This window comes from Thalassophryne amazonica, chromosome 14 (genome assembly GCF_902500255.1).
Source record: "Thalassophryne amazonica chromosome 14, fThaAma1.1, whole genome shotgun sequence".
In the NCBI taxonomy this organism is placed as follows: Eukaryota; Metazoa; Chordata; class Actinopteri; order Batrachoidiformes; family Batrachoididae; genus Thalassophryne; species Thalassophryne amazonica.
The window spans coordinates 24775299-24789050 of record NC_047116.1 but is presented as its reverse complement, the minus strand read 5'-3'; the positions used below and the strand labels follow the sequence as shown (position 1 = coordinate 24789050).

The 13752-nt window shown below is 39.8% G+C and overlaps 1 protein-coding gene across 1 annotated transcript; it reads right to left on the bottom strand.

Moving 5' to 3' along the window:
- Nucleotides 1-902: 902 nt before the first annotated feature.
- On the bottom strand, nt 903-13034 carry LOC117524535 (endothelin receptor type B-like). Its single transcript, XM_034186333.1, has 7 exons — nt 12626-13034; nt 12430-12542; nt 12105-12309; nt 6321-6461; nt 6098-6231; nt 4246-4354; nt 903-1284 (listed from the first exon to the last, which is right to left on the bottom strand). Exons 1-7 carry the CDS (start codon nt 13016-13018, stop codon nt 1156-1158), a joined length of 1224 nt encoding a protein of 407 aa, XP_034042224.1. The 5' UTR covers nt 13019-13034; the 3' UTR covers nt 903-1155.
- Between the last annotated feature and the right edge of the window lie 718 nt (nt 13035-13752).

Sequence of the window (13752 nt, the reverse complement as noted above, 5' to 3'; positions counted from 1 at the left end):
ATCCACCATCCTTCCCAATCCAGCACACTGTAGCTTTAAATTTCAACACTGAATAGTCAGATGTGGTTGGACAATATTAGAAAACTTAAAAAAAACTGCAAAAAAGGGTCATACTTTTTTGAGAAATAATGCAGAAAACCAGCCAACTTGGCAGAGGTAAATAAAGATAAGTCCCAAAATAGTGTGAACATAAAGTTAAAGTTTAATTAGGCTTGGAAAATAATGTGAAGTCACATCTTTATCTTTTCTTATTATGTCTTCAAACATTACAAACAGCGCAACAGACAAGCATTTAAAGGCACTTTTATTCAAGCAAACTATTGAGACTTCGCAAAGAGTTGAGACTCAGACGAGTTAAACTTTTAATAGGCGCTGTGGCGGGCGGAGCGGAGACACTTCTGCAGACTGATACAGCATTAACATGAGAACACGTTCAGGTTTGTGCTCACGTTGTCCTGTGACAGAGAGACCTATCAGGTGCTCATCTCCTCCTCCCGTCCCTCTCTCCTCCTGACCTCATTCTGTCATCTTCATTTTCCTTCTTCTGCACTCTCAGGTCTTTTATAAAGTGTCTCCATGCATTACACATTTAACAATGCATTAAAAATAGGCCACCATCAATCAGTCATTCAGCTTCTACTTGTGGCTCCAATTTGATGTTTACAGAATGAAAACAAGTTTATTCGGCTGCCGTGTTTGAGAAACTTAGAAGAGATGAAAAATGCATACTCATGTGCTAATAATACACATGAAACCGTGCGTGGTGAATTCCCAGCAGAGTGCAAATATTTGCAGGCGGTAACATCACGACAAGATTTGTGTTGATGTGTGACATTGTTTCCAAAGCAGTGATTTGAGAACGTATAGGCGCGTGATACGCGATGTGTACCTGATGTAATGGTTCGGAGTGAGTCAGGCCCCGAGGGCGAGCAGTGTTTCCAGGTTGTTCACGCCGAAGCAGATGTTGCACTGACAAAAGCAGGAGAACAGATGTGTCATCCAAAAGGTGTGCCATTTTATTAGGAACGGGTGTTTCGTCTGCTCGGGTCAAGCATCGGGGCGCTTTGATATTGGAAGTGGGGGGGAGTGGAAAATGACTGTTCTTTTCGCAGTGCAGGGTCGGAGTGTTGTTGACACACTGAGGAGTTCGGGTGCTCAGGTGGAGGTGTGGAAGTTGTGGGCTTTGATGTTACTAGGCTCAGAGGCTGGATCCTGCATTCTGGACTTCAAAACGTTGTGGGTTAGAACAGCTTGAAGAGGACGACAGCAATGGCACAGACATGCCTGAAGGCGGCACCACACACACACATACACACACACACACACACACACACACAAAGACACGGTCAGAGGACAAAACATATGCTTCATGTCAAGAAAATGCCACTTAACAAGGTTTATTTAGGAGTTTTTGGACATTTTGTGCGGCCAGAGTGGAGTTGAAGCAAATCAATCAAGACATGCTTTTATGCTTTTGGGTTTAATTAAAGGGTTTTTAAAAAAACACATCACATTAATTGCTTTGGAGGTGCAGCCATTTGTGTACAGAGTACCACCATTTTCAGACCCGATCAGTACCTGGACAAACAAAGTATAAGATTTATAAAGGTTTCTTTGAACAACTCACTCAACGTTTCTAAAAGATCAAAGATGTCTGTGACTTTATTTACATCTGTGCAGGAAGGAGACATGAGGGAAGCCACTCGTGACAACTCTGAAGGGGTTGTACTTGGAAATTTACCTGTGAATAGTGCAACTTTTGTCTGTTGCATCCCCACTCACAGTGTGATGGTGGAGTGGAATGGAGATGGATGTTAATACAAGAAAATAGATCAAATTGAGGCTTGTCTGCTATGTGCCCTCTGGCAAACTGTAGCTGAAAATTTATGTCTTCTTTTTAAGAAAATCCTTCTCTGTTCCAGTCCATCACAAAGCTAGATAACTGGTAATGAAAAAGACAAAAGTTGCACTGTGCAAAAAGTTCCTCTAACTCTTTCACAGTCATCTTGGTGGCTTCCCTCACTTGCCGCTCCAAACAGATTTACCATGCTGTTTATATTTCTTAATAATAGAAATAAACAAAGTCTAAGAAATAGTCAGTGATTAAGAAATGTTCATGCATCCATCCACTTGTCTAAAGAAAACTGGATATAAAAGTGATAATTTGTATCAACAATAAGCTTGATATTTTGTGTAAACTGTGTATAAAAAAAACTTGTTAAAGTCCTTGAATTAAAGCTAAAATCTACATTTATTCAGCTGCACTCTGTTGGTGCACAGAGGCACAAAATGTTTCACCGTCCAAACGCTTGTCTGTTTGTCTTTCATTAACTACTAATTTCAGATTTTGTCCATTTTCTTAGTCTTAGTGTCTTAGCTTCTGGGATATATACATATATTTCTTGGGAAGACTCCCTCAGGGAAATTGGGATTACAGCAGCATTGTATAGCAGCACACAGGGTAAGAAGCACACAGAATATCAAATGTGAAAGTAAAAACAATTTGCAAATATAAATATAAATACACAAATATAAATACCAGAAATACTCCTTGCAACTGGTTTACTGGTTACTGTTGCTCTCCTTCCCATCCCCTGTTTTCCTTGGCCTTCGACACCAATGAGGCTTAGTTTGATAATGTTTTAATTGCATTTTAGTTTTATTTTGTGTTTTTTATGATAATGTGTTTTAATTTGTATTATGTTTGTAGTGTATAGCACCTTGTGTCAACGCTGGCTGTTTTAAGGTTTTTTTTTTAATAAATAAACTTATATATATATATATAGATGCGCATTCGGAATGACAGACTCATTCAAGGTGGAGGTGGGATTACACCAAGGATCAGCTCTGAGTCCTTTCTTGTTTGCAGTGGTGATGGACAGGTTGACAGATGAGATCAGACAGGAGTCCCCATGGACTATGATGTTTGCAGATGACATTGTGATCTGTAGTGAGAGTAGAGCGCAAGTTGAGTCTAGTCTGGAGAAGTGGAGATATGCTTTGGAGAGAAGGGGAATGAAAGTCAGTAGAAGCAAGACTGAGTACATGTGTGTGAATGGGAGGGAGCCCAGTGGAATAGTGCAGTTACAAGGAGTAGAAGTGGTAAAAGTAGATGAGTTTAAATATTTGGGGTCAACTGTTCAAAGTAATGGAGAGTGTGGTAGAGAGGTGAAGAAGAGAGTGCAGGCAGGGTGGAGTGGGTGAAGAAAGGTGGCAGGAGTGATTTGTGACCGAAGAATATCAGCAAGAGTGAAGGGGAAAGTTTACAAGACAGTAGTGAGACCAGCTATGTTGTATGATTTAGAGACAGTGGCACTAACAAAAAGACAGGAGGCAGAGCTGGAGGTGGCAGAGCTGAAGATGTTGAGATTCTCTTTGGGAGTGACAAGAATGGACAAGATTAGGAATGAACATATCAGAGGGACAGCTCAGGTGGGACGGTTTGGAGACAAAGTCAGAGAGGCGAGATTGAGATGGTTTGGACATGTGCAGAGGAGGGACCCAGGGTATATAGGGAGAAGGATGCTGAGGATGGAGCCACCAGGCAGGAGGAGAAGAGGGAGACCAAAGAGGAGGTTCATGGATGTGCTGAGGGTGGACATGCAGGTGGTTGGTGTGACAAAGGAAGATACAGAGGACAGGGTGAGATGGAAACGATTGATCTGCTGTGGCGACCCCTAACGGGAACAGCCGAAAGACAAAGAAGAAGATATATATATATATATATATATATATATATATATATATATATATATATATATATATATATATATATATATATATATATATATATATAATAAAGGAAACTAACCTTCAGTTTGTGATGCACTGTGTTGTGGAGATTCTTAGTAACAGCCAAAACAAATCAAAACCTGTTTTAGAGAGATGGTCTTTTGAGCTTGCAGTACAACAACGGCTTTTAAAATGTTTTGTTCAGAGAAGAGTGCCTTGCAGCTACTTCTTTTAGCTCGTTCTCGTAAGACCTCACTCTGATTCAGGGAGGAATTGTCTGGTAGATTGCCAAGTGTCTTTCTCACTATTTTCTCAGACTGTGTTCCATTATTACCGCCTCAGGTGATTGCTCTCTGCAGCCTGGCCGTAGACGTGACTTCAATACGTCCTTTATGACACATAAGATACTTCATCCCACATGGAACACAGTGTTTCCAGTCCTGTCGGACCTCTCTAGAAATAAAAAGTGTCATATGTAAGGATAATTTAAAAGAAAGAGAGAGAGAGTATTACCTTGAAGCAACTTTTAAATCTTTTGCTGACGACGTACAGTGCAATAGGGTTGATGCATGAGTTGAGGGATGCCAGATTGAGCCCAAAATAGTCCAGGATGAGGAAAATGCTATTTATTAAAAAAGAGGAATACTGCATTAACAAACTAGAGAGTGCTCCAAGAGCGCATACACTGTCCAAAACATAAATGTTAGCAGGATTAAGCAAAACCACCAAACAGATTTTCCTGAAACTTGGTGAAAGAATGGGGTACAAGACACGGAAAAAATCTTTAACTTCTGGATTGAATTAATGGGGCAGATGCTGGATTTCTTTTCACTTTCTTTATCAATGCAAGATTGTGAATTTCTCAAAAGATAATGCCAATATTAGTACTCTACATATGCCTGATTTCTACGTGTGCTTGAGAACTTACTGCATTAACTTTTTAAAAATTTATGACAAATTGGAAATAATGCTCAACTTCACAATGTGTTGGACATTTGTCAATATTTTTGTGATTTTTTTCCAAAGATAATGTACATATTAGCATTCTACATTCGCGTATCTGTGCATTATCTCTTGAGAAATTCACAAAAAAACACTGAAAGATTTTTAACTTCTGGATTGAATTAATGGGGTAGATGCAGGATTTCTTTTCACTTTCTTTATCAATGCAAGATTGTGAATTTCTTAAAAGATAATGCCAGTATTAGCACTTGGCATATGCCTGATTTCTACGTGTGCTTGAGAACTTACTGCATTAACATTTTAAAAATTTATGACAAATTGGAAATAATGCTCAACTTCACAATGTGTTGGACATTTGTCAATATTTTTGTGAATTTTTCCAAAGATAATTTACATATTAGCATTCTACATGCGCTTATCTGCGCATTATCTCTTGAGAAATTCACAAAAAAAAAAACACTGAAAAATGTTTAACTTCTGGATTGAATTAATGGGGTAGATGCAGGATTTCTTTTCACTTTCTTTATCAATGCAAGATTGTGAATTTCTCAAAAGATAATGCCAATATTAGCATTCTACATATGCCTGATTTCTACGCGTGCTTGAGAACTTACTGCATTAGCTTTTGAAACATTTATGACAAATTGTAAATAATGCTTGACTTCACAATGTGTTGGACATTTTTCAATATTTTTGTCAATTTTTCCAAAGATAATGTACATATTAGCATTCTACATGCGCTTATCCACGCATTATCTCTTGAGAAATTCACAAAAAAACACTGAAAATTGCAGTATCTCACAATGTTGAAGAAAGTGGGAAAGAAAATCCTTGATCCGCCCCAACATTTAAAGAAACACTTCTGCATTGTGTGAGCACACATTGAAAGACTTGTATTAAACGTTGATTCTTTGCATTCTGTTTAGTGTATCTGTAAAGTGTACTTGATTTGTTGACTGATCCTGAAATACAGTTACAAGTAAATTCATCAGGCTCAAAAGTTGAAATCCATTTATGGTCATTTTCAGGACAATAAATACGTAAATAGTTATTGAAGCAAATAAAAATTGCGAGTCTCTGAGAAAGTGAGGGAAGCCACCACGACACCCAGTCAACTCTGATAGCGTTATCAATGTCTGCAGCTGTGATTGTAGAAACTGTGCATAATGCAAATTTTGTCTCAGCTTCAAAGTGGAGTGGAACAGAGAAGGATTTTCTTAAAAAATTGCCTGGAGGAATCAAGCCTAGAAAGAACCTGAGTGACCGGATCAGTGGCCTATAGACACCCATATCTTCCCAAAAATTTGACAGCAATTTTTATGTGAATTTGCATTGCTTTGTGTTTAAGTCAGTGAGGACGATTAATTATGACATACTGCAGTTTGAGCAACTTTTAGCTCACCTCAGAAGTTGACATCTGTTTGGATCTTTTTGATCATACATGGTTAATTTCAGGATTCTGCTCAGGTAAAGAGGCAGCCAGCACACTGCAAACACAACCACTAAGCAGAAGACCGTTTTGGCCACTTCGTGTCTCTGCGCGGCACAAAAACACGTTAAAGATGTTAAAAACACTCCAACGCGCTCACAGCTGTGGCGGAACGTGCTCAAGGTTAATATGAGACCTGCTTGGTGTGGTCACTTAATGTGTTCCCAGTCCTCTTCAGCATCCTCCTGGTCATTAGTGTGTAGAAGACAGCGGTCCAAAGCAGCGGCATGCAGAAGTAGAAGCCAAAGAGCCACCAGTCCTTCGCTGATTTATAAAACTGTAATTAAATATGACGGAACGCCCTCAGTCAATCTGGACAATTTTTATTCTCTAATGTGCATGCAGCAATAACAGAAGGCATTCATAGATTTACAAAGAGATCTTTCACACTGATGCAAGTATCAGCTGCTGACTGATGTTCAGAGAAATGACATAAGACTGTTATTGCATTAGCTTCACCCCCAGCATTTATAAATGTTGTGTTTAATATGAAAATTAAAGCAGATGTTTATGATTCGCTTTATCTGCCTGTCTCTGCCTGAGCAGGATTATTAAGAAGAACATCATCTCCCGTGGATTTCAAAGAATGCACGTGCATGCAAGATATAATATTTATTAAGTTGATACAAATTATGGATTGAGTTTTATACACGGATCCCCGATTTTACAAAATTCTTTACTGTATGTGTGACGGCATGAATTCTAAAGTCATGTCGACCTCTCTCCTAGTGACAAAGGATTCATTTAGGGGAGTGGCTACAGATACAAGTCTGTACGGTGGTGCAGAGCGTGTGGCACGCCGGCTGTCTGAGATGCAACGACAGAACACAGTGTACAATACAGTGATTAAAACCGTATTACAATACTACTACTTTATTAGAGGTCTGCTGAAAAGTGTGTAACGATATACAATTGTTGATTTCGAAGTTAGTATATTGTATCCGCGAGTTTGAAAGCCGCCCTAGAGCATCCGCCCACCCCCTTCTTTAATGAAAGTTGGTTAAACACCCACCAGTAGAATATTACACAAACATAGTTGCAAATGATCATGCAATACTAAAGTGACTGTAAATACAATTACTCATACGTTAAGTTGAATTTTTTTAAATAGTGTTGAAGGTCCTGTGACTTGTTCTCTGGTGCGACTTATCTACAGAAAAATCACATTTCATTTATTTGTGAATTTTATCAGGTTTTCATCATTTTTTTATGTGTTTATGATGCATTAAATGGGCCTAAAACATTTGCACAGTACTGTGTGAATATATATATATATATATATATATATATATATATATATATATATATATATATATATATATATATATATAGAGTGACCATCGTGTTCTTGGTCACCTCCCTGACTAAGGCCCTTCTCCCCCAATCGCTCAGTTTAGACAGGCGGCCAGCTCTAGGAAGAGTCCTGATGGATCTGAATTTCATCCATTTAAGGATGATGGAGGCCATTGCGCTGATTGGGGTCCTTCAAAGCAGCAGAAATGTTTCTATACCCTTCCCCAGATTTGTGCCTTGAGACAATCCTGTCTCGGAGGTCCACAGACAATTCTTTTGACTTCATGCTTGTGCTCTGACACGTACTGTCCACTGTGGGACTTTACATGTAGACAGGTGTGTGTCTTTCCAAATAATGTCTAATCAACTGAAATTACCCCAGGTGGACTCCTGTTAAACTATAGAAACATCTCAAGGATGATCAGTGGAGACAGGCTGCACCTCAGCTCAATTTTGAGCTTCATGGCAAAGGCTGTGAATACCTATGTACAATTTCACTGATACTTACTGGACTGGTAAGCATTGAAAGCCGAGATAGACATGTCCAAACTTGTCCTCTGACACGCCGAAACGGAGGTGTTCCTTTGTCTCGCTTCCAAAGCGAATCGGTCGTGACACGCGAAGCCTCCACGCGGCTTTCCATGACAAAATCTCTTGTTAAAAGTGAAATCTGCCGGAAAATGGCTGATGTCCAGCTCTTGTGATAACCAGAGAAAGAGCACACAATGGTCTCGTATCCACAGTGCCATCAGCTCAGAAATGGTCTGGTGGGTTGTGCCGCGTCATCGCAGCTCGGAGCACGGCGCGCTGAGCGTCCTTAAAGGGGTCCTTAAAGCTGTACTACCAGACCTTATTCTCTGTGAAGCCCGTAAAATTTTCACCGAATGCCAGATACATTTTTCGAATAGTTTCCAGCTGCCAGTCTCTAACAGCTTCTGAAAAAATTCTGATGGAAAAAAAACCCAAATCATTCCGCCATTTCCAGACAATGAAAATCCGACGATGGGGCGGGACCACTCCTTCCACAAGGCGTGCTCACAGGCGAATGACGTCACTGACAGGCGTGGAAAAACTCACGCATGCGCACAAGGGTTCAAGCTTGTCTGACGTGAAAACATATGAATCAAATCCATACAGTTTAAAAAAAAAATAAAAAGGTACGATACTTTATGGACAGACCTCGTATATATATATATATATACTCAACAAAAATATAAACGCAACACTTTTGGTTTTGCTCCCATTTTGTATGAGATGAACTCAAAGATCTAAAACTTTTTCCACATACACAATATCACCATTTCCCTCAAATATTGTCCACAAACCAGTCGAAATCTGTGATAGTGAGCACTTCTCCTTTGCCGAGATAATCCATCCCACCTCACAGGTGTGCCATATCAAGATGCTGATTAGACACCATGATTAGTGCACAGGTGTGCCTTAGACTGTCCACAATAAAAGGCCACTCTGAAAGGTGCAGTTTTGTTTTATTGGGGGGATACCAGTCAGTAATTGGTGTGACCACCATTTGCCTCATGCAGTGCAACACATCTCCTTCGCATCATCCGTGAAGAGAACACCTCTCCAACGTGCCAAACGCCAGCGAATGTGAGCATTTGCACACTCAAGTCGGTTACGACGACGAACTGGAGTCAGGTCGAGACACCGATGAGGACGACGAGCATGCAGATGAGCTTCCCTGAGATGGTTTCTGACAGTTTGTGCAGAAATTCTTTGGTTATGCAAACCGATTGTTTCAGCAGCTGTCCGAGTGGCTGGTCTCAGACGATCTTGGAGGTGAACATGCTGGATGTGGAGGTCCTGGGCTGGTGTGGTTACACGTGGTCTGCGGTTGTGAGGCTGGTTGGATGTACTGCCAAATTCTCTGAAACGACTTTGGAGACGGCTTATTGTAGAGAAATGAACATTCAATACACGAGCAACAGCTCTGGTTGACATTCCTGCTGTCAGCATGCCAACTGCACGCTCCCTCAAATCTTGCGACATCTGTGGCATTGTGCTGTGTGATAAAACTGCACCTTTCAGAGTGGCCTTTTATTGTGGGCAGTCTAAGGCACACCTGTGCACTAATCATGGTGTCTAATCAGCATCTTGATATGGCACACCTGTGAGGTGGGATGGATTATCTCAGCAAAGGAGAAGTGCTCACTATCACAGATTTAGACTGGTTTGTGAACAATATTTGAGGGAAATGGTGATATTGTGTATGTGGAAAAAGTTTTAGATCTTTGAGTTCATCTCATACAAAATGGGAGCAAAACCAAAAGTGTTGCGTTTATATTTTTGTTGAGTACAACCCCTAGCAATAATTATGGAATCACCGGCCTCGGAGGATGTTCATTCAGTTGTTTAATTTTGTAGAAAAAAAGCAGATCACAGACATGACACAAAACTAAAGTCATTTCAAATGGCAACTTTCTGGCTTTAAGAAACACTATAAGAAATCAGGAAAAATAATTGTGGCAGTCAGTAATGGTTACTTTTTTAGACCAAGCAGAGGGAAAAAAATATGGAATCACTCAATTCTGAGGAATAAATTATGGAATCACCCTGTAAATTTTCATCCCCAAAACTAACACCTGCATCAAATCAGATCTGCTCGTTAGTCTGCATCTAAAAAGGAGTGATCACACCTTGGAGAGCTGTTGCACCAAGTGGACTGACATGAATCATGGCTCCAACACGAGAGATGTCAATTGAAACAAAGGAGAGGATTACCAAACTCTTAAAAGAGAGTAAATCATCACGCAATGTTGCAAAAGATGTTGGTTGTTCACAGTCAGCTGTGTCTAAACTCTGGACCAAATACAAACAACATGGGAAGGTTGTTAAAGGCAAACATACTGGTAGACCAAGGAAGACATCAAAGCGTCAAGACAGAAAACTTAAAGCAATATGTCTCAAAAATCAAAAATGCACAACAAAACAAATGAGGAACGAATGGGAGGAAACTGGAGTCAACGTCTGTGACCGAACTGTAAGAAACCGCCTAAAGGAAATGGGATTTACATACAGAAAACTAAACGAAAGCCATCATTAACACCTAAACAGAAAAAAACAAGGTTACAGTGGGCTAAGGAAAAGCAATCGTGGACTGTGGATGACTGGATGAAAGTCATATTCAGTGATGAATCGAATCTGCATTGGGCAAGGTGATGATGCTGGAACTTTTGTTTGGTGCCGTTCCAATGAGATTTATAAAGATGACTGCCTGAAGAGAACATGTAAATTTCCACAGTCATTGATGATATGGGGCTGCATGTCAGGTAAAGGCACTGGGGAGATGGCTGTCATTACATCATCAATAAATGCACAAGTTTACGTTGATATTTTGGACACTTTTCTTATCCCATCAATTGAAAGGATGTTTGGGGATGATGAAATCATTTTTCAAGATGATAATGCATCTTGCCATAGAGCAAAAACTGTGAAAACATTCCTTGCAAAAAGACACATAGGGTCAATGTCATGGTCTGCAAATAGTCCGGATCTTAATCCAATTGAAAATCTTTGGTGGAAGTTGAAGAAAATGGTCCATGACAAGGCTCCAACCTGCAAAGCTGATCTGGCAACAGCAATCAGAGAAAGTTGGAGCCAGATTGATGAAGAGTACTGTTTGTCACTCATTAAGTCCATGCCTCAGAGACTGCAAGCTGTTATAAAAGCCAGAGGTGGTGCAACAAAATACTAGTGATGTGTTGGAGCGTTCTTTTGTTTTTCATGATTCCATAATTTTTTCCTCAGAATTGAGTGATTCCATATTTTTTTCCCTCTGCTTGGTCTAAAAAAGTAACCGTTACTGACTGCCACAATTTTTTTTTCTTGATTTCTTATAGTGTTTCTTAAAGCCAGAAAGTTGCCATTTGAAATGACTTTAGTTTTGTGTCATGTCTGTGCTGCTTTTTTTCTACAAAATTAAACAACTGAAAGAACATCCTCTGAGGCCGGTGATTCCATAATTTTGCCAGGGGTTGTGTGTGTGTATATATATATATATATATATATATATATATATATATATATATATATATATATATATATATATATATATATATATATATATATATATAAATTTGCAAAAATCTGAAAAAGAAAAATAAACTTTTTCACATTGTCATTATGGGATACTGTGTGTAGAAAAAAATCAATTTCATCTACAAGATATCGTATATTGGAATAAGGCTGTAACATAGCAAAAGGCTGTAACATAGCAAAATATGGAAAAAGTGAAGTCCTGTGAGTACTTTCCAGAAGCACCGTAAGTCACACTGAAGTATAAGTTGCACCCTTTATCTGTATTATCACCTCAGTAATTTAGGATCTTTATGCATTGTTGTAACGTGTTATTGGAATTTATCTAATGTTTATTAAGTTTAGTGCTTTGATTCAAGGGAAAGTCCTATAAAAATAGCTATTATTATTTTTATTGCTAATAACAAAGCATGATTTTTCTGTATCTAAGTCTAAGAGTATAAGTCACAGGACTATTTTAAACTTTTTTTTTTTAACTAGTTTCCACTGCCACGTCTTGCAGATTTTGATTCCTTGGCGGCTGTATGCACCCTAGTAAGTGCATGTCTGCATTTGACCTGTTGGATCGTTTTACCTGCATGAAGGCTGTTGTCTGCATGGGATGAAGCAGGCATATCCTCAGATCTTTTTCTTTATACTTCATGCTTATCATGTCAAACCCGACGACTTCGGGCACAGCCAGAATGATGGAAATAAGCCAGATCAGTGTTATCTCAATTGCTGTCCACACTGAAAATCCCACACTTTTGATTCGATTCCAGCACACTACAGCTCGATATCTGCACAATCAATGATAAAAAAAAAAAAGCATTTCAAGCACTAACGCTACACAAATCCATGTGCTGCATGACAAAGAGATGACAGCCAGCAGGCCGCGTGCAGGGCGCTGATGTCTTTACCTGTCCACACTCAGAGCACACAAACTCAGGACGGTGATTCCAACAGAGGTCTTCTGTATGAAGGGGACAAGTTTACACAACGCCAAGCCGAAGGGCCAGTCTTCTGCCATGAGCTATAAGGAAAACAGAGAAATGGATGGAAAGCAGGGACTTAATATTCTGTGTGTAATTACACAGCGTGTGGCAGATAACTCACCCTGTACGCGTTGATTGGAATGTCTATCACCACGTGTATTAGATCCCCCAAAGCAAGGCTGCCAATCAGAACACTGGGTCCACTTCTCATTCGTTTGTTTGCATATATGATCGTCAGCAGGGCTGAATTCCCCACTATCCCAACGATAAACACGAGGACCGACATCACCGTATTGACATATTTGAAAGCGTTTCTGATTCCAGTTGACTCCGAGCACATGGGAGGGGGCGATGTTTTCGATTCCGGAGCTCGGACCGGATGAATCGAGCTGTTGAATTTCTGCTTTGCCGTTATCAAAAGATCAGGGGACGTTGCTACAGAGGGCTCAATTACAGCGGACGGTTCTGAGCGCTGATCAATGGCCTGAGCGCTGATGAGAATACTGGCCTTCATTTGCAAACAAAGAGCAAGAGCCACCGTCCACACTGTTGATGGTTTCCTCAAAAGAGCCTGAAATCTTTCTGCCAACATTGTTCTGGAATTGAGAGCGGTATAGTAATTAGCTTGCTGCAGAGAGAGTTCGAGCAAAACCTTTAGGGTAAGGTGGATTATTAAAACACTCAAACGACAGGAATAAAAATAGCAGCAGTGAGTTATAGAGGCTTACCTGCAGATGCAAACAAAGTCTGAAATGTGCACAAATGAGGCCGTATGTTTAACACGCAGGAGACGTCTGTGTTACTGCAGTGGCGGTGGCTATAGGAGTTAGAATCCTGCAGAGGAAAGTCAGAGTTTTATGGACTATGGTATTGGTGTCAGCATTAGTCATCAATCTGTCAGCCGTCACTGCAATTACTCTCCCTGATGCATCACCCTGAATGAAAGCTGACGTTGAACTGTATTGTCTGCTCGCACACAATGAGATCATTTGTTCTGCAGAGACATGACTCTTACCACTATTTTCCACTTTTGCTGTTTCTTAATTCCACATCATCAGTGCAAAACATAATATAATCTGGATAAATGCAGCAAACGTTCTGTTTAAGGAAGACGCTTTGATCAGACTGTCAGTGAAAAACCTACTTGAATCTGATCTCTGTTAAAAGTTGTAAAACCCCTCACTACACACTTTATACACTTTTCTCAAACAGGCATTAACATTTTCTCACTTTTCTCTCCTGTGTAAA

Coding starts and splice junctions, on each gene's coding strand:
- LOC117524535 (XM_034186333.1), bottom strand. CDS start 13,018: ATGAAGGCCAGTATTCTCATCAGCGCTCAGGCCATTGATCAGCGCTCA. Junction 12,543..12,625: donor TTCCAATCAACGCGTACAGG/GTGAGTTATCTG, acceptor TTTTCCTTATAG/CTCATGGCAGAAGACTGGCC. Junction 6,232..6,320: donor TAAGTGACCACACCAAGCAG/GTCTCATATTAA, acceptor TGTGCCGCGCAG/AGACACGAAGTGGCCAAAAC.